Source organism: Mytilus edulis, chromosome 6, assembly GCF_963676685.1.
Source record: "Mytilus edulis chromosome 6, xbMytEdul2.2, whole genome shotgun sequence".
Lineage (NCBI taxonomy): Eukaryota > Metazoa > Mollusca > Bivalvia > Mytilida > Mytilidae > Mytilus > Mytilus edulis.
Genome location: NC_092349.1, coordinates 30,152,670 through 30,180,669, shown reverse-complemented (window position 1 = coordinate 30,180,669; position 28,000 = coordinate 30,152,670). Strand labels below are relative to the sequence as shown.

At 33.1% G+C, this 28,000-nt stretch overlaps 1 protein-coding gene across 1 annotated transcript; it reads left to right on the top strand.

Annotated features, from left to right (window-relative positions):
- Nucleotides 1–86: 86 nt before the first annotated feature.
- Nucleotides 87–24,492, top strand: LOC139527476 (thioredoxin-related transmembrane protein 2-B-like). Its single transcript, XM_071322955.1, has 8 exons — nt 87–358; nt 5,791–5,851; nt 13,824–13,937; nt 17,379–17,455; nt 20,987–21,093; nt 21,905–21,970; nt 22,779–22,908; nt 24,088–24,492. The coding sequence occupies exons 1-8, from the start codon at nt 209–211 to the stop codon at nt 24,184–24,186; spliced, it is 804 nt and encodes a 267-aa protein (XP_071179056.1). The 5' UTR covers nt 87–208; the 3' UTR covers nt 24,187–24,492.
- Nucleotides 24,493–28,000: the final 3,508 nt, after the last annotated feature.

The window sequence follows — 28,000 nt, the reverse complement described above, 5'->3', positions numbered from 1 at the left end:
TTATTATTATTATTATTATTATTATTATTATTATTATTATTATTTACGGAGATTTATACGTGTCCACCAGAATAGATACAGTTAAAAAACTTAGTCAAGGACAAGTCGTTTCATTCCCCAACCTTTATGCTATCTTTGACCTTGCCGGTGGCTAATAAAACATAAATAAAGACACATCACAGCGGACGCTAACCACAAACCGTGCAAGATGGACTCGTTACACTCTGCATATTTATCAGCGAAACCAATTTTAGTGCCACATTATATCACGAACATTATATTAAGCATTTCTTACATATTACTAAAGACTCTTCCTCCTGTATGCGAATTGCTTTTTGAAGATTGCAGTTTAGATTTGGTAAGTGAATAATCGATTCAATATGGATTTGTTTCAATTTAAAGAACGAATAATAATACTTCAATGCCTGCTTCTTTACTGTTTTTAAAATGAGTAAAAGCTTTAGGAAACAACATGATCAGTCAAGCCCAAGGAAAAAAACATTTGACAAAGCAGATGCAATTTCAGGAGTTCTTCAGTCTTCAATCTTAAGGCCTGTTGGCACGAATTGTCCCAATGTGCGGTTTTCCTCTCTGGTGTGTTTTCCTCGACGTATTTTCTTCTTGAGGAGGGGAGGGGTAAGGACCTTTATTGGGACTCCGAGATTGGGTGTTTTTAAGCTCTGGAGTTTTGGGTTGATCCTTTCAGGATACGGGTCCGGGAATTCAGGGTCAGCAGCTGTATTAGGAGTTCTACAGCACAGTCACAGGCACTGACTTCTATCTGTCTATGACTGCATTTTGGACTGGGAAGGTTGATTATTGATAATATATATTTATGGATAGTCACCCTGCCCATGGATAGAAACAAGTCAGTGGCGGATCCAGAGCTTTTTATAAGGGGATGGCCCACTGACTGACCTAAGGGGAGGGGGCACTCCAGTCATTCTTCGGTGCGTCCCTATATAATGGACCTAATTCTCCCCGCTAAAAGGGGGGAGGGGGCTGGGCCACCTGGATCCACTAACATGTATGCAAGTGCCTGTGTTCTACAGGGTGCAGTCTTGGGCCACACCCTTTTTCTTTTCTGTAAAATCCATTGTTAAACTATAGTATGCTTGCTTATGACTACCTGTTTTTAATTAAGTCCTTTTGATCATTGCAAGCACTTGTTTCTATACCAAAGTTGTTTGTCTGAAGTGCAACATATTATATAAACTGTATTAAATGTTTTTTTTACATGTACAAATGTATGTTCATCAAATGAATCAGTTTTTTATGTATTCAAGTTAATCATGTTAATCATCAAGAGTATGCAGAAAAAATAAATGATAAGATGATCTGTCATTTAGTATTAAAGTACATATAAAGATTAATGAAATAATTAATAATAACTAAAAGGTTGTTATTGTCAAGGAGGTATCAGGTCCGTTCGCGCCCAAAACACTTTCGCATCCTACACGTTCGCACCTCGCACGTTCGCACCCAAGGTCTGTTCGCACTCTACACATTCGCGCCCAATTTTAATTCTCATTCCAGTTGAATAATTGGAAAATTATGATTGTTGTTTAAAGTTGCTTTGTTGTAAATACTGAATGTATACACATGGAAAAAAGTATTGCAACACCAAATTGAAATTGAAATTAAAAAAACACTTTTAATTTTTTTGGGATATAATTTGGTAAAATAGAACTAGTTAAACATTATTTAAGTATCACCTGAGTTTAATCAATAAATATCGACTTGATAATTTTTTATCTGCACATGCAGCTACTGTACCCGTAACAGCAAAACAGTTGTTTTTATCCTCTTTGTTTTCAACCCTTTAAATAACAAAATTTTTAAAGTTATGTGATTGACACCTTATAATGGGTCCTTGACAACTCTAAACTGCAGCCGGATGGCAGATTATCAGCATAAGGGAAGCAGGGATGTCGATGTAAAAACTGCACGTATTGTTGGTCATCACCATTTCACTATAAGTCGTTTTGAGAATAAATCAGGCAATAAACGCTGTTAATGACATTCCGAGATAATGAAGACCCCCTATACCATTTGCTAAGGAAAATCAAGCATAATGAAGGTTGGTCAGAAGGAAACCCATTGCATACAAGACAATCCTAAAAAGAGAGTGGTGGCCATACAGGAGCTTTTTAACAATAACTGTTCGAGATCGACTCATCGCTACTGGTGATCGTGCGATAAGACCATTTCAAAGACCTTTGCTAACGAACAGACACACAGTTTTCCGTATCCAATGTAGTGCAGAGCTCGCCAAAGTTGGAAATTAGCATCGTGGAGGAAGATTCAATGTTCAAATGGAATTCGGTTCATCTTCTTTGGCACGATCGTACCCCGGATTTCAACCATATCGAGCATATTTGGGACACTATTGGGCGGAAAGTGCGCGAAAGGACACCCCAGTTCAAACACATCATGAAATAAACAATGCTCTTCATCAGAAATGGTTGCTGCTACCTTAGCAACAAATTAGTCAATTTATGGCAGGAATCAGAAGACGTTTAGATGCGGTTATCCGTTTGAATGGAGGCTGCGCACAAAGTACTAATTCTTTGGCGTATAACGATCAACCATGATATGAACAGTCATCTAAGGATTAATTTTGAAATGTCTGACATTGTAAAGTTCGACTACAGTAAAAGTTGTAAAATGCATTTTTTTGTACAAAAAACACTCCATTTTGGTATTAAAATTGTGGTTATATAAATTATTTTTTTTCAAACATTTTTTGTTCGTTTCAATGCCAATGTTATCATAAACTATATTTCAATAATATTATACACATATTTTATTATATTTCATCCAAAAAAAGAGGCTGATTTTTCAAATTTTAAAAAATCAAGGTGTTGCAATACTTTTTTCCATGTGTATATTTATAGCTTAATATGAGTAAAACTTTGAAGATTTTAAATGAAAAACACAAAAGATAATTGTTTTTAACAGCTTGGTCCCTTTGATCTGAAACAATAACACAATTAAATATATAGCAATACACTATTATAACCAAAACATGATAACATTTATTCAACACAGAAGAAAAAAACGTAGTCAGAATCTCCTTTCATTTTAAAACAAGTCAATGAAACAAAAGTTATAGCAATACACTAACCAAAACATGATTAAGAGTTATTCAGCACAAAATTAAACGTTGACAGAATCCCACTTTATTTAGAAAGGATTAATAATTTTTTTAACAATACACTATCCAAAACATGATTAAGACTTGTTTAACACAAAAAAAATGCTGTCTCACTTTATTTTGAGACGATGACAACAATTATACTTATTAGAATACACTTGCCAAAAATTTGATTACAAAGTTATCAAACACAAAACCAATTAAAATTGGGCGCGAACATGTAGGGTGCGAACAGACTTTGGGTGCGAACATGTAGGGTGCGAAAGTGAAAGGGGGCGAACATGAGTGGGTGCGAACGTGAATGGGTGCGAACGGACCCGGATTCTGTCAAGGAGACAATATGGTAAAATTTAAACAAAATAAAATGATCTAAAAAGGAGACTATATATCTCACGACAATTCTGATACAAATATTAAATTATTAATATAACTTATAATTATAGTCTATGTTTGAGGTCAGTCATGTCAGTACAGGATTAATTTAAGAAGTACATGTATATCCCTGTATCGACATCATACTTAAATTGTATAAATTATAATAGATGTAACTGTAATATGAGCCGGTACTTACTTTAAGCAATATAATATCATCACATACATGTAATCATTGTAAACAGGCTTATTGCAGGATGATATTCCTATAACAATCTATAATACTAAAATTACGAGGTCCAATTTGTCAGCCGTCATCACGTAAAAACGACGAATCAAAGAATTCAACTTTATATATAACTAATATAATACAAAGGTGTAGATTAAAAATTACACCACTCCAGGCCCTGTTGTTTTCCACGTAATTAATATTGCCAATAATTAAGAAGTTCCGGGTCGAGTCCGATACCGATACCAATAGTATATTCACCTGTTACCGATTACCTTATCTGTACGTTCCGCATCTGACAGGCGCACCACCAAACGGTGTATTCAGGATTAATATGCTATATAGTATTACACGGGTCATAATCACAGGGTTGACACTACTTAATTGTCAAATTGTTACCTATTGTAGTATTTTAATCAGTTAAACTTTCTAAGATAACAATACGAATACTAAAAATCTGGACTAAAATAAGGCGTATAGGTACAGTTTTTAATTTGTTAGCGGGCATGACGTAAAACAGCGAATCAAAGAATTCAATATTTATAACTAATATAGGACAATGCTGTTGATTAAAATATACTCCATTCCAGGACCTTTTGTTTTCCAAATAATTAATATTATCAATAATTGATAAGTTCCAGTTCGACAGGTTCAAACAGAAAAATTTGAAAGCAGAGAAAACTGTGTATCTTATAATCAGCATGACTTTATCAGATGACAATACTAATACTAAAATAAGGCTTGCGCAAAGTTATATACTTTAATTCAGTCTTGGACCCGCGATATACGGGTGTGTTCTAGTTCTTATATAAATTTCAACCATATACATTTATTAATTATCGCTTTCTAAACGCCATAAATATTTTAAGAATAATAATGGTTTCAAATTTATACACTATTAGAAAATTATTCTCATAATAATTTCACATCTAAAGATTTTAAACATTTGTTAAACTACCCATCATGAGTTGTACAGACCATTGCACATCAGGGAAAGGACTATCACACTTAAAAGTTCTTATTTCACCACCGAGGCCTACATATATATCCCCATAAGCCTCAGTCAAAAAAGACTCAAAATACAATGTAGTCTGCATTAAAACTTATGGCTGATGTCTCTTCTCCATTGGATCCCCCAGGTATCTCAATAATCTACAAGGCAGCCTAAATTAACTAGAGAATTTGAAAAAAGCTTGGGAGATTGCATGGACAATTTTCTAATTTGTGCATCTTCGTACATTTCCTATGTCATATTGCTTATGTTATTACGTCAATGTAAGAACTGATTGTTCAATGACGTCACTTATGCCGATCGACCTGGGGTAAACCTGTGTAACTCATTCATAAAAAACAACTTGAGATTGGTCTATTCCACCTACAGTAATGTATCGCCATCCACCTACAGTAATGTATCGCCATCCACTAATGCGAAAGATACCAGACATACTCATAGTCCTAAAATAAACTGACCACGCCATGGCTAAAAAAGAAAAGGCACAACAGACAAACCATTGTACACAAAACACAACGTAGGAAAACAAAAACTAAGCAACACAAACCCAACTAAAACCTTGGGGTGATCTCAAGAAAAGAAACCAACTCAGCCCGTCAGTTGATATCTTCTGCCTCTTTTATGGTCAGTCATTTTTATATACTGTCATGACTGTAAATTCAGAAATTAATACGTGCATTTTATTATTGCAATTTTTTCATTTTAGACAAAAATGCAAATTTTACCTTTGCGATATCAAGAAAAATCCTGTTTAATGCATGATTTTTTTTTTTAAATGCAAGTTTAAATTATTGCGATTATAACCCTGTTGCATTTTTCACAATAATAAAAGCCTCACAATAATATCTGAGTTTACAGTATATAATAAACTTCTCTTGTTCAAAGGCTCCATTTTAAAGGCAGCACTTTGACTTATAATTATTTACTTTCTACGACTTGGAAGGAGAGTTGTCTCATTGACACTCATAACTCATGTATTTTCTTACTGTATTTCTATTGAAACAAGTTTGTGTTTTTCAGAAAGAATGGGAAATGTTAACATTCCTTGGGTGTATAATTGTAATGAAGAACAGAAAACAAGGTAAATACATAGAGTAAGTGACCCAACAACATCAGTAGACAATTGTCTTTGGTTGTATAATTGTAATGAAGAACAGAAAACAAGGTAAATACATGGAGTAAGTGACCCAACAACATCAGTAGACATGGTAGACAATTGTCTTTGGTTGTATAATTGTAATGAAGAACAGAAAACAAGGTAAATACATGGAGTAAGTGACCCAACAACATCAGTAGACAATTGTCTTAGGTTGTATAATTGTAATGAAGAACAGAAAACAAGGTAAATACATGGAGTAAGTGACCCGACACCAGTAGACAATTGTCTTTGGTTGTATAATTGTAATGAAGAACAGAAAACAAGGTAAATACATGGAGTAAGTGACCCAACAACATCAGTAGACAATTGTCTTTGGTTGTATAATTGTAATGAAGAACAGAAAACAAGGTAAATACATGGAGTAAGTGACCCGACACCAGTAGACAATTGTCTTTGGTTGTATAATTGTAATGAAGAACAGAAAACAAGGTAAATACATGGAGTAAGTGACCCAACAACATCAGTAGACAATTGTCTTTGGTTGTATAATTGTAATGAAGAACAGAAAACAAGGTAAATACATGGAGTAAGTGACCCAACAACATCAGTAGACAATTGTCTTTGGTTGTATAATTGTAATGAAGAACAGAAAACAAGGTAAATACATGGAGTAAGTGACCCAACATCATCAGTAGACAATTGTCTTTGGTTGTATAATTGTAATGAAGAACAGAAAACAAGGTAAATACATGGAGTTAGTGACCAAACAACATCAGTAGACAATTGTCTTTGGTTGTATAATTGTAATGAAGAACAGAAAACAAGGTAAATACATGGAGTTAGTGACCCAACAACATCAGTAGACAATTGTCTTTGGTTGTATAATTGTAATGAAGAACAGAAAACAAGGTAAATACATGGAGTAAGTGACCCAACAACATCAGTAGACACTTGTCCTTGGTTGTATAATTGTAATGAAGAACAGAAAACAAGGTAAATACATGGAGTAAGTGACCCAACAACATCAGTAGACAATTGTCTTTGGTTGTATAATCGTAATGAAGAACAGAAAACAAGGTAAATACATGGAGTTAGTGACCCAACAACATCAGTAGACAATTGTCTTTGGGTGTATAATTGTAATGAAGAACAGAAAACAAGGTAAATACATGGAGTAAGTGACCCAACAACATCAGTAGACAATTGTCTTTGGTTGTATAATCGTAATGAAGAACAGAAAACAAGGTAAATACATGGAGTAAGTGACCCAACAACATCAGAAGACAATTGTCTTTGGTTGTATAATTGTAATGAAGAACAGAAAACAAGGTAAATACATGGAGTAAGTGACCCAACAACATCAGTAGACAATTGTCTTAGGTTGTATAATTGTAATGAAGAACAGAAAACAAGGTAAATACATGGAGTAAGTGACCCGACACCAGTAGACAATTGTCTTTGGTTGTATAATTGTAATGAAGAACAGAAAACAAGGTAAATACATGGAGTAAGTGACCCAACAACATCAGTAGACAATTGTCTTAGGTTGTATAATTGTAATGAAGAACAGAAAACAAGGTAAATACATGGAGTAAGTGACCCGACACCAGTAGACAATTGTCTTTGGTTGTATAATTGTAATGAAGAACAGAAAACAAGGTAAATACATGGAGTAAGTGACCCAACAACATCAGTAGACAATTGTCTTTGGTTGTATAATTGTAATGAAGAACAGAAAACAAGGTAAATACATGGAGTAAGTGACCCAACAACACCAGTAGACAATTGTCTTAGGTTGTATAATTGTAATGAAGAACAGAAAACAAGGTAAATACATGGAGTAAGTGACCCAACAACATCAGTAGACAATTGTCTTTGGTTGTATAATTGTAATGAAGAACAGAAAACAAGGTAAATACATGGAGTAAGTGACCCGACACCAGTAGACAATTGTCTTTGGTTGTATAATTGTAATGAAGAACAGAAAACAAGGTAAATACATGGAGTAAGTGACCCAACAACATCAGTAGACAATTGTCCTTGGTTGTATAATTGTAATGAAGAACAGAAAACAAGGTAAATACATGGAGTAAGTGACCCAACAACATCAGTAGACAATTGTCTTTGGTTGTATAATCGTAATGAAGAACAGAAAACAAGGTAAATACATGGAGTAAGTGACCCAACAACATCAGAAGACAATTGTCTTTGGTTGTATAATTGTAATGAAGAACAGAAAACAAGGTAAATACATGGAGTAAGTGACCCAACAACATCAGTAGACAATTGTCTTTGGTTGTATAATTGTAATGAAGAACAGAAAATAAGGTAAATACATGGAGTAAGTGACCCGACACCAGTAGACAATTGTCTTTGGTTGTATAATTGTAATGAAGAACAGAAAACAAGGTAAATACATGGAGTAAGTGACCCGACACCAGTAGACAATTGTCTTTGGTTGTATAATTGTAATGAAGAACAGAAAACAAGGTAAATACATGGAGTCAGTGACCCAACAACACCAGTAGACAATTGTCTTTGGTTGTATAATTGTAATGAAGAACAGAAAACAAGGTAAATACATGGAGTAAGTGACCCAACAACATCAGTAGACAATTGTCTTTGGTTGTATAATTGTAATGAAGAACAGAAAACAAGGTAAATACATGGAGTAAGTGACCCAACAACATCAGTAGACAATTGTCCTTGGTTGTATAATTGTAATGAAGAACAGAAAACAAGGTAAATGCATGGAGTAAGTGACCCAACAACATCAGTAGACAATTGTCTTTGGTTGTATAATTGTAATGAAGAACAGAAAACAAGGTAAATACATGGAGTCAGTGACCCAACAACATCAGTAGACAACTGTCTTTGGTTGTATAATTGTAATGAAGAACAGAAAACAAGGTAAATACATGGAATAAGTGACCCAACAACATCAGTAGACAATTGTCTTTGGTTGTATAATTGTAATGAAGAACAGAAAACAAGGTAAATACATGGAGTAAGTGACCCAACAACATCAGAAGACATGGTAGACAATTGTCTTTGGTTGTATAATTGTAATGAAGAACAGAAAGCAAGGTAAATACATGGAGTCAGTGACCCAACAACATCAGTAGACAATTGTCTTTGGTTGTATAATTGTAATGAAGAACAGAAAACAAGGTAAATACATGGAGTCAGTGACCCGACAACACCAGTAGACAATTGTCTTTGGTTGTATAATTGTTATGAAGAACAGAAAACAAGGTAAATACATGGAGTCAGTGACCCAACAACATCAGTAGACAATTGTCTTTGGTTGTATAATTGTAATGAAGAACAGAAAACAAGGTAAATACATGGAGTCAGTGACCCAACAACATCAGTAGACAATTGTCTTTGGTTGTATAATTGTAATGAAGAACAAAAAACAAGGTAAATACATGGAGTCAGTGACCCGACAACACCAGTAGACAATTGTCTTTGGTTGTATAATTGTTATGAAGAACAGAAAACAAGGTAAATACATGGAGTAAGTGACCCAACAACATCAGTAGACAATTGTCTTTGGTTGTATAATTGTAATGAAGAACAGAAAACAAGGTAAATACATCGAGTCAGTGACCTGACAACATCAGAAGACATGGTAGACAATTGTCTTTGGTTGTATAATTGTAATGAAGAACAGAAAACAAGGTAAATACATGGAGTCAGTGACCCGACAACACCAGTAGACAATTGTCTTTGGTTGTATAATTGTAATGAAGAACAGAAAACAAGGTAAATACATGGAGTCAGTGACCCAACAACATCAGTAGACAATTGTCTTTGGTTGTATAATTGTTATGAAGAACAGAAAACAAGGTAAATACATGGAGTAAGTGACCCAACAACATCAGAAGACATGGTAGACAATTGTCTTTGGTTGTATAATTGTAATGAAGAACAGAAAACAAGGTAAATACATGGAGTAAGTGACCCAACAACATCAGAAGACATGGTAGACAATTGTCTTTGGTTGTATAATTGTAATGAAGAACAGAAAACAAGGTAAATACATGGAGTCAGTGACCCAACAACACCAGTAGACAATTGTCTTTGGTTGTATAATTGTAATGAAGAACAGAAAACAAGGTAAATACATGGAGTAAGTGACCCAACAACATCAGTAGACAATTGTCTTTGGTTGTATAATTGTAATGAAGAACAGAAAACAAGGTAAATACATGGAGTAAGTGACCCAACAACATCAGTAGACATGGTAGACAATTGTCTTTGGTTGTATAATTGTAATGAAGAACAGAAAACAAGGTAAATACATGGAGTAAGTGACCCAACAACATCAGTAGACAATTGTCTTTGGTTGTATAATTGTAATGAAGAACAGAAAGCAAGGTAAATACATGGAGTCAGTGACCCAACAACATCAGTAGACAATTGTCTTTGGTTGTATAATTGTAATGAAGAACAGAAAACAAGGTAAATACATGGAGTCAGTGACCTGACAACACCAGTAGACAATTGTCTTTGGTTGTATAATTGTAATGAAGAACAGAAAACAAGGTAAATACATGGAGTCAGTGACCCGACAACACCAGTAGACAATTGTCTTTGGTTGTATAATTGTAATGAAGAACAGAAAACAAGGTAAATACATGGAGTCAGTGACCCGACAACACCAGTAGACAATTGTCTTTGGTTGTATAATTGTAATGAAGAACAGAAAACAAGGTAAATACATGGAGTCAGTGACCTGACAACACCAGTAGACAATTGTCTTTGGTTGTATAATTGTAATGAAGAACAGAAAACAAGGTAAATACATGGAGTCAGTGACCTGACAACACCAGTAGACAATTGTCTTTGGTTGTATAATTGTAATGAAGAACAGAAAACAAGGTAAATACATGGAGTCAGTGAACCAACAACATCAGTAGACAATTGTCTTTGGTTGTATAATTGTTATGAAGAACAGAAAACAAGGTAAATACATGGAGTCAGTGACCCAACAACACCAGTAGACAATTGTCTTAGGTTGTATAATTGTAATGAAGAACAGAAAACAAGGTAAATACATGGAGTAAGTGACCCAACAACATCAGTAGACAATTGTCTTAGGTTGTATAATTGTAATGAAGAACAGAAAACAAGGTAAATACATGGAGTAAGTGACCCAACAACATCAGTAGACAATTGTCTTTGGTTGTATAATTGTAATGAAGAACAGAAAACAAGGTAAATACATGGAGTAAGTGACCCAACATCATCAGTAGACAATTGTCTTTGGTTGTATAATTGTAATGAAGAACAGAAAACAAGGTAAATACATGGAGTTAGTGACCCAACAACATCAGTAGACAATTGTCTTTGGTTGTATAATTGTAATGAAGAACAGAAAACAAGGTAAATACATGGAGTAAGTGACCCAACAACATCAGTAGACAATTGTCTTTGGTTGTATAATTGTAATGAAGAACAGAAAACAAGGTAAATACATGGAGTAAGTGACCCAACAACATCAGTAGACAATTGTCCTTGGTTGTATAATTGTAATGAAGAACAGAAAACAAGGTAATTACATGGAGTAAGTGACCCAACAACATCAGTAGACAATTGTCTTTGGTTGTATAATTGTAATGAAGAACAGAAAACAAGGTAAATACATGGAGTAAGTGACCCAACAACATCAGTAGACAATTGTCTTTGGTTGTATAATTGTAATGAAGAACAGAAAACAAGGTAAATACATGGAGTAAGTGACCCAACAACATCAGTAGACAATTGTCCTTGGTTGTATAATTGTAATGAAGAACAGAAAACAAGGTAAATACATGGAGTAAGTGACCCGACACCAGTAGACAATTGTCTTTGGTTGTATAATTGTAATGAAGAACAGAAAACAAGGTAAATACATGGAGTAAGTGACCCAACAACATCAGTAGACAATTGTCCTTGGTTGTATAATTGTAATGAAGAACAGAAAACAAGGTAAATACATGGAGTAAGTGACCCAACAACATCAGTAGACAATTGTCTTTGGTTGTATAATCGTAATGAAGAACAGAAAACAAGGTAAATACATGGAGTAAGTGACCCAACAACATCAGTAGACAATTGTCTTTGGTTGTATAATTGTAATGAAGAACAGAAAACAAGGTAAATACATGGAGTCAGTGACCCGACAACACCAGTAGACAATTGTCTTTGGTTGTATAATTGTAATGAAGAACAGAAAACAAGGTAAATACATGGAGTCAGTGACCCGACAACATCAGTAGACAATTGTCTTTTGTTGTATAATTGTAATGAAGAACAGAAAACAAGGTAAATACATGGAGTCAGTGACCCAACAACATCAGTAGACAATTGTCTTTGGTTGTATAATTGTAATGAAGAACAGAAAACAAGGTAAATACATGGAGTCAGTGACCCAACAACATCAGTAGACAATTGTCTTTGGTTGTATAATTGTAATGAAGAACAGAAAACAAGGTAAATACATGGAGTAAGTGACCCAACAACATCAGTAGACAATTGTCTTTGGTTGTATAATTGTAATGAAGAACAGAAAACAAGGTAAATACATGGAGTAAGTGACCCGACACCAGTAGACAATTGTCTTTGGTTGTATAATTGTAATGAAGAACAGAAAACAAGGTAAATACATGGAGTAAGTGACCCGACACCAGTAGACAATTGTCTTTGGTTGTATAATTGTAATGAAGAACAGAAAACAAGGTAAATACATGGAGTAAGTGACCCGACACCAGTAGACAATTGTCTTTGGTTGTATAATTGTAATGAAGAACAGAAAACAAGGTAAATACATGGAGTAAGTGACCCAACAACACCAGTTGACAATTGTCCTTGGTTGTATAATTGTAATGAAGAACAGAAAACAAGGTAAATACATGGAGTAAGTGACCCAACAACATCAGTAGACAATTGTCTTTGGTTGTATAATTGTAATGAAGAACAGAAAACAAGGTAAATACATGGTCAGTGACCCAACACCAGTAAACTAGGGTCTTTTCGATGTGTCAATGAATAGTTCCAGTCAATTTGGGAGTAAATTTAAGAGACACATTCTTGATTCAAAATTTGTGTTTAGAAAGTTACAATGTACATGTACGTTAGGTAGGGGTAAAAACAATTTAAGCCAAATTAAAGAAGCTTAGATAATAAAATTGAATGAAATACTATGCTTATTGGTTGATTTGTTGATACTATGATACCTTGTACATGCAAACCTCGTCATTTTAAGGAGGTAGACCTAGGTTAAGGGAAGTAACTCTTAAAATCATCAGTACGTTTGTGTCAACCATTTTTTAAGAATATATTCTAAGCTTCTAGGTTACATAGATTATTTTCAATCTGTTTCAGGTAAATGCTTAAAATACATTGATGAACTTGACTTTTACAAACACTTAACTGATTTTAAAGAGTTATCTCCCTGAACCAAGGTCTACCCCCTTAAATGATTATTCTATGTTATTATGTGGCATGATTTGCTTGAATGTATATCATCTTTGTTTTGTACGTCAATAAAGTAGTAATTTTTCTCCCTTGAATTTTCTAACATTTTTCATGTCAAGGCCTTTTATAGGTGGCTATGCTGTTTAGGTTCTGCTCATTGTTGAAGGCCATGCAATGAACTATATTTTCTTACATGTACTTCATTTGGTCTCTTGTACATAGTTGTCTCTTTGGCAATCATACTGCATCAATTGATATATACCAAAATATATGTAGTTTGCATCAATATTGCAAAATTCTCCGTCTTTTATCAATAGAATAGAAATTTATAGAAATATTAAGGAAATGAAGACAACACAATATTTATTGAAAGTATGGTCAGAAAAAATGTCAGACTAGCTACAAAATTTGGTGAATCACAAAGTCCCTTAAGGCTTTGTAGCTAAAAATCATGAGAACAATAACTATTTGACTGTATTATTTATTTCAGCGGCAGCAAGACAGTACATCAGCACTGTGTGTTTATTTGCTAAAGTATTAGCTGGTTATATGTTCTTCAAGACCAACTCGGCCTATGGTATCATATTTGCAGTTTTTTGTTTAGGTAAGACAACTTCAAAAATTTATTTGGGAAAAGGGGGGGGGGGGGGGGGGGGGAGTGAGCAGTTAATTAACCCAAGGTGTAACAGTATGGTGATGTTATGATCTCCAAGAAGCGATTGGAGGAAATATGATTTTAACACAATTTTAAATGCAATAATATATATTTGTTTTTTGCTCATTGTTGAAGGTCATGCCTAACCTTTTTTTTGATAATATAAGGCCAGAAAAAATAATACATGTTTTTCTCTGCTAACATGCTGAAAAAAATAGGGTAGGTAGGTAAGCAATATCTTTTTATTTGACAAACATTTTTTAGCTGGTCACTACTACAAATGTAAAAAGGAATTAGCCTGACTTCAACAGTACTTGATCCAAAATGGCATTAAAAGTGTTAGGGTAGGTAGCAGAAACACATGTTTCATTTTTTTTGGCCTAACCGTGAATAAACATATACATGTATATCTTTTTGGCCTTATATTTATGCTGAATAGAAATAAATCATAGACATGATAGATAGAGAGATCATGCATAATATTATTTTCAAATAGATAAATTTTTTATGTTCAAAGTTTGGGATAATTTTAAAAGGAATTTTGAATTCAATTTTAAAAATATTTTGTAATAATGATTTTAAAATATTTCGACTTATTCAGTATATATTTTTAATAATATTGAGAAACAAATATTAAAAGTTAATTTGTATAACAATTGACATATATCCTGGTTTCCTGTTTTTCAGAGACTTTATGATAAATAACTCAAAACACTTATGTCTAGTCATGAGATTTTGTCAATTTCCTTGTACAATCCTATTTGTGATATTTTGAATAGATTACATTTGACAAATATTCTAGTTTCCTGTTTTCCCAGATTTTATGATCAAAATCTTAGTTTTAGCCTCAAAATACTAATATCTAGTCATGAAATATTTTGTCAATTTTCTTATATTACACAGTGGTGGATCCAGAACTTTTCTTAAGGGTGGGCCTGCTGACTGACCAGTCATGCTTCAGTGATTCCCTATATAATCAACCAAATTTTTCCCACAAAAAGGGGGGGGGCTGGATCAGCCTATGTTACAATCATCATCGTAATTGTGACATTTCACATTGTGTTACAATTAATGAAAATTTTGCTCAATTCACATGCCTGACATGAATAACAAAAATTTTCAGTTTTCATTGAATTTTATTAATTAAATAAGGCAAAGTCATTGATTTCTCACATTATTGTCTAGGAACTTTTATTATATAAACAATATTATGACACCCTGTACATAAAACACTTGAGTAGTTTCTGTTGTAATTTTATTGATGGTTATTCATTTTCGACATAAATAACTGAGCTAAACATTTAGCCGGAGTCAAAATAGGATATATTTAAATGTATTGAAACAATCCATAAACTACTATTTTACCAGATTGGCATGATTCTTTATACCAGCTGAGTTTTACTAACAAGCGAACAACACTGATAAATAAAATTAAGTTCAAACAGAATACAAAGAGAAACTAATTTCAGTAATTATTTTTGTACAAATATGTCAAGAAGTCACTTACAAGTTTGTTTGCCATCATACTAGTTCCTCTTCAACTTATGAACAATGGATATCCCCTTGATATCCTTACTTTTTTGTCGAGCCTGCAACTTTTGTTGCAGAAAGCTCGACATAGGGATAGTGATCTGGCGGCGGCGGCGTTAGCTTACTTCTTAAAAGCTTTATATTTTAGAAGGTAGAAGACCTGGATGCTTCATACTTTGTATATAGATGCCTCATGTTACGAAGTTTCCGTCAGTCACATGTCCAATGTCCTTGACCTCATTTTCATGGTTCAGTGACTACTTGAAAAAAAAGTTAAGATTTTTTGTAATGTTAAATTCTCTCTTATTATAAGTAATTGGATAACTATATTTGTATGTGCGTACCTTGCAAGGTCCTCATGCCCGTCAGACAGTTTTCACTTGACCTCGACCTCATTTCATGGATCAGTGAACAAGGTTAAGTTTTGGTGGTCAAGTCCATATCTCAGATACTATAAGCAATAGGTTTAGTATATTGGGTGTATGGAAGGACTGTAAGGTGTACATGTCCAACTGGCAGGTGTCATCTGATCTTGACCTCATTTTCATGGTTCAGTGGTTATAGTTAAGTTTTTTTGTTTTGGTCTGTTTTTCTTATACTATATGCAATAGGTCTACTATATTTGGTGTAAGGAATGATTGTAAGGTGTTCATGTCTAGCTGACAGGTGTCATCTGACCTTGACCTCATTTTCATGGTTCAGTTGTCAAAGTTAAGTTTTTAAGTTTTGGTCTATTTTTCTAATACGTTATGCATTAGTCAACTATATTTGGTGTATGGAAATATTTTATGATTTATATGTCTGTTACGCAGGTTTTATTTGACCTTGACCTCATTTTCACGGTCCATTGCTAAGTGTTAAGTGTTTGTGTTTTGGTCTGTTTTTCTTAATTTATAAGCAATAAGTCAACTATATTTGTTGTATTGAAGAATTGTTAGCTGTACATGTCTGCCTGGCATGGTTCATCTGACCTTGACCTCATTTCATGGTTCATTGATCAATGTTTCGTTTTCTTTGGTTAAAGTTGAGTTTATATGACAGTTGTAATAAAGCTTTATATTTAGGTCTATCAACATAATATCAATGATTAGTAAAGAAGGCGAGACATTTCAGCGTGTGCACTCTTGTTTCTATTTTGCTTCATTTAGAATAATAAACATTTTCATATTTGTTATAGAAAAGAATGAACAAAAGTAAGAGACTGTCTGACCATGTTGCATATATCCGTTTTACACTTTGAATACTGTAGATTCTATTATTTTTGTGGGTTCCAATTTTCATGGATAAGGGAAAAATTGTATGTTCCTGGATATTTAATTTCGTGGTTTTGCCGATGTCTGCATACAAGCCTATAGAAAATTTGGCATTCCTTGAACGTTTAATTTCATGGTTCACATGTACACACAAAATCCATGAAAATTGGTATCCAACGAATAATAATGAATCTACAGTAGTGCATTTGTAAAATGATGATTGATGTAATAAAATCACTTACCCGGAAATGGGCCTCAGCTGGCTCCTGAATAAATAGTGTACTAGTTCAGTGAAAATGGACGTCATACTAAACTCTTAAACATATAAATGAACTAAAATTAGAAGACATACAAGACTAACAAAGGCCAGAGGCTCCTGACTTGGGGCAGGCCCAAAAATGAGTCTAGGTTAAACTTATTTTGTGAGATCTAAACCCTCCCCCTTTATGTCTAGCCAATGTAGAATGTAGAATTAAGAAACACGCAGCAATACGCATAGTACATTCAGTAATGAATACATGAATCGATAATCAACTTTTTATGATCAAGTCAGATTAGCTGACTGACAGCACTTAAAGTGCAATGATTATTTCTCTTGACATTTCAGTGCAGATGATTTTCTTCCCAGAACCTGTATACAGAGGGCCTGAACAGATTACATACTTTAGAGGACCTCATCTAGAGGTAAAGTTTTGATACCATAGTCATTAGATTTATGAAAAGTAAATTTAAAAACAGAAGCAAATTTATTAAAGAAGATTAAAACAGGTTCTATTTAAAAAAAAAAAATGTTTGAAATTATGGAAAGCAATTTTTATACGACCGCAAAAATTGAAAATTTTTTGGTCGTATATTGGTATCACGTTGGCGTCGTCGTCGTTGTCGTCGTCGTCCTCCTTTTAGTTTTTGCACTCTAACTTTAGTAAAAGAGAATAGAAATCTATGAAATTTTAAAGCAAGGTTTATGACCACTAAAGGAATGGGATTGATTTTGGGAGTTTTGGTCCCAAGATTTTAGGAATTAGGGGCCAAAAAGGGCCCAAATAATCATTTTCTTGGTTTTTGCACTATAACTTTAGTTTAAGTAAATAGAAATCTATGAAATTTTGACACAAGGTTAATGACCACAAAAGGAAGGTCGGGATTGATTTTGGGAGTTTTGGTTTCAACAGTTTAGGAATTAGGGGCCAAAAAAGGGCCCAAATAAGCATTATTCTTGGTTTTACGCACAATAACTTTAGTATAAGTAAATAGAAATCAATGAAATTTAAACAGAAGGTTTATAACCACAAAAGGAAGTTGGGATTGATTTTGGGAGTTGAGGTCCCAACAGTTTAGGAATTAGGGGCCAAAAAGGGGCCCAAATAAGCATTTTTCTTGGTTTTCGCACCATAACTTTAGTATAAGTAAATAGAAATCTATGAAATTTAAACACAAGGTTTATGACCATAAAAGGAAGGTTGGTATTGATTTTGAAAGTTTTGGTCCTAACAGTTTAGGAATAAGGTGCCCAAAGGGTCCAAAAACTTTGTTTGATTTCATCAAAAATTGAATAATTGGGGTTCTTTGATATGCCGAATCTAACTGTGTATGTAGATTCTTAATTTTTGGTCCTGTTTTCAAATTGGTCTACATTAAGGTCCAAAGGGTCCAAAATTACACTTAGTTTGATTTTAACAAAAATTGAATCCTTGGGGTTCTTTGATATATGCTGAATCTAAAAATGTACTTAGATTTTTGATTATTGGCCAAGTTTTCAAGTTGGTCCAAATCGGGGTCCAAAATAAAACTTTATTTGATTTCATCAAAAATTGAATAATTGGGGTTCTTTGATATGCCAAACCTAACTGTGTATGTAGATTCTTAATTTTTGGTCCCGTTTTCAAATTGGTCTACATTAAAGTCCAAAGGGTCCAAAATTAAACTAAGTTTGATTTTAACAAAAATTGAATTCTTGGGCTTCTTTGATATGCTGAATCTAAACATGTACTTAAATTTTTGATTATGGGCCCAGTTTTCAAGTTGGTCCAAATCAGGATCCAAAATTATTATATTAAGTATTGTGCAATAGCTAGAAATTTTCAATTGCACAGTATTCAGCAATAGCAAGAAATCTTCAAGTGCACAGTATTGTGCAATAGCAAGAAATTTTCCATTGCACAGTATTGTGCAATAGCAAGTATTTTCAATTGCACAGTATTGCGCAATAGCAAGAAATACTGTAAATTCAGAAATTATTGCGTGCATTTATTATTGCGATTTTGTCATTTTACACTTGAATGCGATTTTAATTTTTACGATTTTGAGAAAAGTCATGCCTAAGTCAGTTCAAATATTACAAAATGCGAGTTTTAATTATTGCGTTTACAACTCAGTCGCATTATTCGCAATAATAAAAACCTCGCAATAATTTCTGAATTTACAGTATATAATTGCACAATATTGTGTAATAGCAAGAAATTTTCAATTTTTTTTTGAGTTAACTTTCTTTATCCAGAATAGTAGTTGAATCAACTTAAATCATTGTTTTATACAATATACAATGTATATTCACTTTTACTACCAACTGATAAATTAAAACAATCTTTACCATTCAGTGATAACAAGCACTTTTTTTACATTTTAATATTTTATGATGTATTTAAATTAGTAGTTATTGTTGCAAACTCCATTAGAATTCGAATTGAGATCAGTTTTGGAATAAGGGAAAGGGGGATGTGAAAAAAAAAATTGGGTGGGGAGGGGGGGGGTCAATTTTTCTCATTTCAGATTTCATTAATGAAAAGATAATTTCTTCAAACATATTTTTGAGAGGATTAATATTCAACAGCATAGTGAATTGCTCAAAGGCAAAACAAAAATTTTAAGGTCATTAGACCACATTCATTCTGTGTCAGAAACCTATGCTGTGTCAACTGTTTAATCACAATCCAAATTTAAAGCTGAATCCAGCTTGAATGTTGTGTCCATACTTGCCCCAACAGTTCAGGGTTCAACCTCTGTGGTCGTATAAAGCTGTGCCCTGCGGAGCATCTGGTTACCTAATCTATCCATGACATATGCCTGATATGACCATAATTGGCTAATTTTGCACATTGGGTCATGTTAGTTTTTGCCATCATTGGCTTACTTTGCACATTTGGACATGTTAGTTTTAGCCATCATTAGCTTACTTTGCACTTTGGGTCATGTTAGTTTTTGCCATCATTGGCTTACTTTGCACTTTGGGTCATGTTAGTTTTTGCCATCATTGGCTTACTTTGCACATTTGGACATGTTAGTTTTAGCCATCATTAGCTTACTTTGCACTTTGGGTCATGTTAGTTTTAGCCATCATTAGCTTACTTTGCACATTTGGACATGTTAGTTTTAGCCATCATTAGCTTACTTTGCACTTTGAACCATGTTAGTTTTAGCCATCATTGGCTAACTTTGCACTTTGGACATGTTAGTTTTAGCCATCATTAGCTTACTTTGCACATTGAACCATGTTAGTTTTTGCCATCATTGGCTTACTTTGCACATTGAACCATGTTAGTTTTTGCCATCATTGGCTTACTTTGCACATTGAACCATGTTAGTTTTAGCCATCATTGGCTTACTTTACACATTGAACCATGTTAGTTTTAGCCATCATTGGCTTACTTTACACATAGGGCCATGTTAGTTTTAGCCATCATTGGCTTACTTTACACATTGAACCATGTTAGTTTTAGCCATCATTGGCTTACTTTACACATAGGGCCGTGTTAGTTTTTTCCATCATTGGCTTACTTTCCACATTGGGCCGTGTTAGTTTTAGCCATTATTGGCTTATTTTGTCCATTGAGCCATTTAAATGGGAAAACCAACGGTCTAATCTATATAAGAAACGAAAAACACTTAAGTACCAACCTTCATCCTTATCTGAATTAATAGTGTAACATCACAACATAGGTTGACACATGAAATATGCATGGAAATGGCTAGACTCAATCAAAAGACATAATAACACAAGTGAACATGCACTGAACGGATAAATTTGATTTATGACACAATGCACTTACAAAATAAATAAAATAAGGGGTGAGATGTTAAACAATTTCAGAAAGACATCCATAAGACCTGATTATACGAATTTTGACTATTGAACAGTGGTTTACCACCATTACCTTTAATTATATCTGACAAAATAAAAATGCTATAGTTATTATATGATAAATAAAAATGTTTCAGGAAGAATTAGAGAGAGACAAGAGAGTTACTTGGGTTATAACATTTTTTGCCGCCTGGTCTCCTCCATGTGTATCTTTTTCTTCTGTTTTTGCTGAATTATCAAATGAGTAAGTATAAAACTGACTAATTTGGCTGTTATTATGCTATGGTGCGGATTAAGAGGGGGGCCTTTTGTTGTAAACAAATGTTTGATTATATAGGAAATCACTGAAACATGACTGGAGCTAGCCCTTTTAGGCAGTCAGTGGACCCCCATTTATGAAAAATTCCAGATCTGCACCTGATGCTTACTTTTGTTGTTTATTATATAAAAATGATTAAGATCAACTGTAGAGCATAAAGACAGACACTAATGAACAGTTTCTGTGTAAAAAATGGTGTCAACACAAACTTTCCCTATTTCCATAATTGTGATCACACTGATAGGAGATAAAAGTTTATTGTTTTTTTTCTTAAATTTTGCATTGATCTTTTTGTGTGATAATTTTCCAACTGAATCCACTGGACTGTGAATGATTTACTATATTTTGTTCAGTGGCAGCACTTTGAGACATTTTACAGGTACACATGTACTATTGGGTTTGGTGGCAATATTGGAAGAAATTTAACAGATAATAGATATAGGAAGATGTGGTATGAGTGCGAATGAGACAACTCTCCATCCAAATAACAATTTATAAAAGTAAACCATTATAGGTCAAGGTACGGCCTTCAACAGGGAGCCTTGGCACACAACGAACAGCAAGCTATAAAGGGCCCCAAAAATTAGTAATGTAAAACCATTCAAACGGGAAAACCAACAGTCTAATCTATATAAAAAAAGGGAAACTACATAAGATTCCTGACTTAGGACAGGTGCACCATTGCTTTCAGAATTAGTTTCCCAAGTATGTTACAAAAGCATTATTTGTTTTTCAGCTACAGTTTAGAAAATTTGAAATTTGGTAAAATAGATGTGGCAAAGTTTCCAGATGTTGGACAAAGGTAAGTTTATATAGGTTTCTACTAAAGGTTTCATTCAATGATTGTATGGAGGTTTTCAGGGTTAAAAAAAAGGATTTTTGTAATTCAAATCAGTAGGAAGCACTGGTACCTGAGATTACAGTACCGTCAGGTACCGACAGTCCACCATGAGTTGTATATACCTACTGCTAGTCAAAGAAAATAACACTTCATAAAAAATGTGTGTCTGAAGTGTTTTTCTGGATTTAACTTTGTCAGGATCACACAAACCTATCAATCAAAAAAGCCAGGATGTATAAAATAGATAAAAGTTTGCTACCAAAAGGGACGTGTAAAAATAACCAATTTCATCTAAGATCAACTTTGCCCCTTTTTATTAAAAATATGTGTTTTAATGTTATAAACCACAGTTATTATTAAATTAATCATTCAAATCTTTTGCAATTTACCAAAGAATTATTGAATTCTAACTTTAAAAATATTGCCGACAGTATGAACATACTTAAATAGTTATTCAATGTGTGATATTGATAGTGGATTGTTTCCAAAAGAATTACTGACTGTTTATACAGTTACATGTATTTCAAACATAGAACTGATAATGGATCTCTGACCAATAGTGTATTCAATCTGTAATATTAATAACGGATTATTTCCCTAATAATGACTGACTGTTTTCTACATAAGAAAATGCTTGTACCAAGTCAAGAATTTGACATTTGTTATCCACTCATTTGATGTGTTTGAGATTTTGAGTAAAGACTTTTCTTTGGAGTTGGGCATGTTTCTTTTTTTTTTTTATGTATTTCAATGGTTTTGCATATTTTAGGTTTAATATTGATAGTGGATCATTCTCTAAACAATTACCAACGCTCATATTGTTCAGAGATGGTAAAGAAGAAATGAGGAAGCCATTTATTTCACCGAAGGGAACTGTTGTAAGGTACAGTTTTGTTAAGGTAAGCCATCTTTGTTAATTCACACCAAAGGGAACTGTTGTTAGGTACAGTTTTGTTAAGGTAAGCCATCTTTGTTAATTCACACCAAAGGGAACTGTTGTTAGGTACAGTTTTGTTAAGGTTAGCCATCTTTGTTAATTCACACCGAAGGGAACTGTTGTTAGGTACAGTTGAGTCATGTTTTTTTATTATTCACATAAGGTAGATAATACATGACAAGGATAACAATTGAGTCAGTGATTTGAATGGTATAATTACCTTAATAAGCAGTTTATAATCAGAGTTTTTAAACATCTTTCAGAAACATAAAATACCCATATATAAGCAGATTTTTTCCTATGAGGCAAACAAAAAACCTAACCCTAACTACCCTGCCTGCAACTGAAATTGGATCACTGATCTTTAATGTCAAGATTGTATTGCTTCTCGAAAAAAAAAATAATCAAGAAAAAGCATTTTGTGCCTATTAAGTAGACAGCAAATCATTTATCTGCTGACTTATTTGAACAACAGACAACCAAAAGGAAAGAGAAACCTCACAAGACAAGCAACAGTTATTTACATTTGTTAGGGCTTTATATTCTGATGAGAACCTTGAATCTTTTTTGTCTGTCAAAATTTAAAATGAGCTTTTATGAAAGAGGAAAAAAAGATATCAAGGCAGATTTAAACTCATCAATCAAAAATAGACAACACCATAGCTAAAAAATCAAAAATCAAACACAAATACAAACAAGAGAAAACTTAAGACTAATGAATAATGCTGTTTTAATTTGTTTCAGTTATCTGTTGTTAATTTATCTGTGCTGTGGCTAAACAAGGAAAATAAATATACACAAATGTCTTAAAAATACCAACAGAAAGCCATATTAATTTTGTGTATGTTTGAAAATACAAACGAAATGAAAATTGAGGGAAATGCATGCATTTATATGTAAACAATTCGTAAGCCTCTCTTGCTATACATTCATCACTTTTATAAAATTTTTTAATTTATTTATGCTCGTTTGTTGTTGCTAGATTTGAAAGAAGTTGTACTTTGCTTTTATTATTAATAATGCTTTATAAGATTATAAGAAGAAAAAAAACAAGAGATCATTGACAAAATTGGCAACATTTTTATAATAATTTATACCATAAGATACTAGAAATTCTTCATGTTTATGTTCATCTTTTCAGGAAAGCATCATCAGAGATTTTGAATTGCCCACAGTTTACAAGAAATGTAAAGATAATCCACTGAGGTCCAGAAAACTTAAGGAGAAGAAAGAGAATTGATTTTAAGAAGATCTGATTATTACAATTGTTTATGACATTGAATCTCAGAAAAGAGATGATTGCAATATACATACCATTTGTCTGAATTTGAAATATCTGTTGATACTTGCTTAAATAAGGAATACATAACATTGAACATCACAGGAGAATTTGAGAACAACCATACATTACAGATATATCCTTCTATGTGGCTTTAAACACATTTAACATTATTTTTTATATTTTTGCCCTAGATATAAGATATGAACTTTTTTAATTGATGCATTAAAACCAGTCAATCTGAATATACAGTTTTGAAGCACATCATTGAATTTTGTTTGGTTTGCTTTATTTATGAGACAACATTTTGACAAGGTTCACTTAATGGTATAAAATGGCCTTAAATATCAACTCTATCATAAAACACCAAAAAGGTCACAATTTGGTTTGTAAATGGGTCTATTTCAAAAGTCTAAGGCCTAAATTAATATAGTGTTTGTTCCCAATCCTGACCCAGCCAAGCCCGGTGTGGGTAGGTAGGTAGGGAAATAATTTTATTTTTTCCAAAAAGCTGAATCAATATCAGTCGATTCTTCAAGCCTGAAAATCAGAAATGAATAAAATAATATTTGACTTAATTTTGACAATAAATTTTTGTGAGTCGGAACATTTTTGCAAGGTTGATTGGGATTGGGGAAACAACCAATATTTTATTTTAGGCCTAAATGCTAATTACATCAGTTGTTTTCATAAAAGTACATAATATTCTCCGAAGTAAGCCCATTTTGAACTTTTTGTCAAAATATGACGATTTTGTGCAATTTTCAGAGCTTAAAGCTTTAGAAACACCTTGGCCGCCACCTAAGATCCAAAAAGTGTTGTAACTAAAACATTCCAATCTTTATATAGAATTTATCAATATAAAATCTGTATGGATCGTGGATGGCGGCCAAGGTTAATGATGCAAAAAACAATTAAAATTATGGCAAAAGTACCAAAATTGACCTTAAAATACAAATAATGTTTAAGGGGTCAAAGCTTCATAAATTGGAAAGGAAAGTGATAGAAAAATATGTTTTTGTCATAATAGTATTATCACAAGTATTTCTATGTGAAATTTGTAATTTTTTGCCTGATTTAAAAAAACATCAAAATTTAGGGCCAATTTTAACCCTTTCATGAACCTTCTCCTTTGTTTTTTAAGTGCAGGATTTAACAGGTTTTGATCTCTCGCAGGACCACTCAACCTTCTTGATAAATCAGTTCTTTACCCAACCCTGCATTTCGGCAATTATTCTACAATGTAAAAATAATATTTTCATTATTGTTACATTTCAGTGTAACCGTAGCCAGTGCCTTTAAAATATTCGAACATCGGTTAACAACTATTGTCCATTATAATTTAAACATATTTATTTATAGTGAATTAGTCCATTATATACAACTATCAGCTCATTTGTTAAGCGATTTTTCTTCCAGTTCTAGTTTTATAGTTTGTATTATTTTCTAGTAAGGTTTTTAAGATGATAAACAACTCAACAAGAGGCGATGATACAAAGGAAACATAAAAAACTAATTGAAGAGAAACTGACATCGACGAAACATTACAAAACAAGACAAACAAATTCACAATACAGTACTATAAAGACTGAGCCACACGAATCCCGACAATACCTAGGGATTATCTTAAGTCTTCTGGGTTCTGCATTACAAGTGGTGCGGTCGTGTTACTCCTAGTTAGAACAAATTCAGTATTTTGAAAAACACTGAAAAAAAAAATGACAAGATTGTGGTTACGACAATTGGAACATGTTCGTAATGTCAGCAGTATGAATAAATCTCACATATCCATAAATGCCAGTGAAACAACACTGGCTCCTCATATATTTTGAGTTTGCTAACTTAAGAATACACAAAGCCTAACTACGTCACATTAAGGACGATTAAAAGTTTGGGATATGAAATAATCATGATAAGCTAGACAGAAATTGTGTTATTGACTACAAAAGATGGATGGAAGATACAAAAAGATCTGTAAACTGAAAAGTCGAGAAATAACTGAATATGCCATGACAAAAAAACAAAAACCGATCAAATTATGTTGAGAAATCTGCCTGATTTGTGGTTACAAAACAGTATTTCTGATAATTGGCATGTACATACTTTTACATGAGTTGAAAATCCGCCTATGTTATATTACGCACCTCTCATACACCTAGTACATTTGATGAGTGTTTACAACCACTGGGTGTATGTCAGGGTTGGCAAAAACACGGATTTTATGAGTATTGCCCAGCCCAGTGGAAAATACTGGGAAAACCCGGGTTTTACTGGGTTTTAATGGGTAATACTGGGCAATACTGGGTAATATAAAATACTGGCCTGAATTTTAAAAAGGATTCAGTGATCAAACTCAATTGCAATACATTTAAGATATTTATAAACACATTTTGATTTATAAATTATTTAGTTATATACATTTGAAAAAGTACTATTCTTGCAACTATGAGACAAGTAAACATGTAGGCACACATTACACAAACATTAATGGAAAAGGCCTTTATCAATAATTCTCTTCTGAAAGTCTATTAAATCGCCCTCTCGTCTAGATTGGTCAAACTGTTAACATAAATTCAAAGAATTCATTTTTCAAATGTATATATCTTACATTAAGAATTAACAAGAAAATGTAAGAAAAATTACTTTTGCATAATTTATATGTACATCACTAATTAATAAGTAATTATTCAGATTAGGACATTGATATGTTTATATAACAATATTCAGCCTTTTCATTTCTATAACATGTATAAGGGTTAATGACTTGACCCTGTAGGGTGTTTATTTAGCAATATGATTGCATAGACATTTAAATTTATAATTCACATAAACACTGCTATAAAATGCATTTTTTTTAAAAGTTTGGATAGTTGAAACAATACATGGAAATTAACAAGGTATTAATAATCCTAAAATATTCAAATTTTGTATTCTGCCTACATAGAAGTAGTGGAGAAAAGAATGAAATTGAATTTTCAATCTTCTAGAAACATGACTCTCAATGGTTATCTGTATAAAATGTATATATTTAGCTATAATACTATGAAACTACAACAAGACTTTACTATTTTGTGTTAAAATAAGCTTAAAAAGTCTTATTGCCCAGTATTACCCAGTATTACCCATTTCTGGGAGTATTGCCCAGCCCGGGAAAACCCGGGAATTCCCGCCTGGGTTTTCCCGGGCGGGTAATACTTTGCCAACCCTGGTGTATGTCGCTATAGACATACATTTCATACCCGATGATTTCACAATCACAGGATTCTGCACTTCTGTGGTGACATAAAATACGCTTGATTGATTCATCTTACAAGATGTTGAATTATTTGAACACTAAATTACTTTCTCCCAAACAGCAAATATGACCTCAATCGGAATTGCCAAAATGCATTTCTATACCCTTCAACTTAGCTTCTGATTTTGCATTCCATCTATTTTGATTCAAACTCATCTGCCAAGCCCTATATAGTCAAAGTGAGGCTCTGACGTACACAATTATAAGTTTTTTTATATTTGATCGTAGCCATCGCTGGCTAAACAAACTGTAGTCACCACATCTGACAAACCTTATATAGACAAAACGAGCGTCTGACATACAATTACCAGTTTGGTATCTTTGATCATAGCAAACTCTGGTTAAAGAAGTCCAATAGTCGACACGTTTTGATGAAATGTTAAATCATAAAAATACTGAACTACAAGTAAATTTCAAAACGGAAAGTCCCTCATCAAATGGCAAAATAAATAAAACACATCAAACAAATGGACAACAACT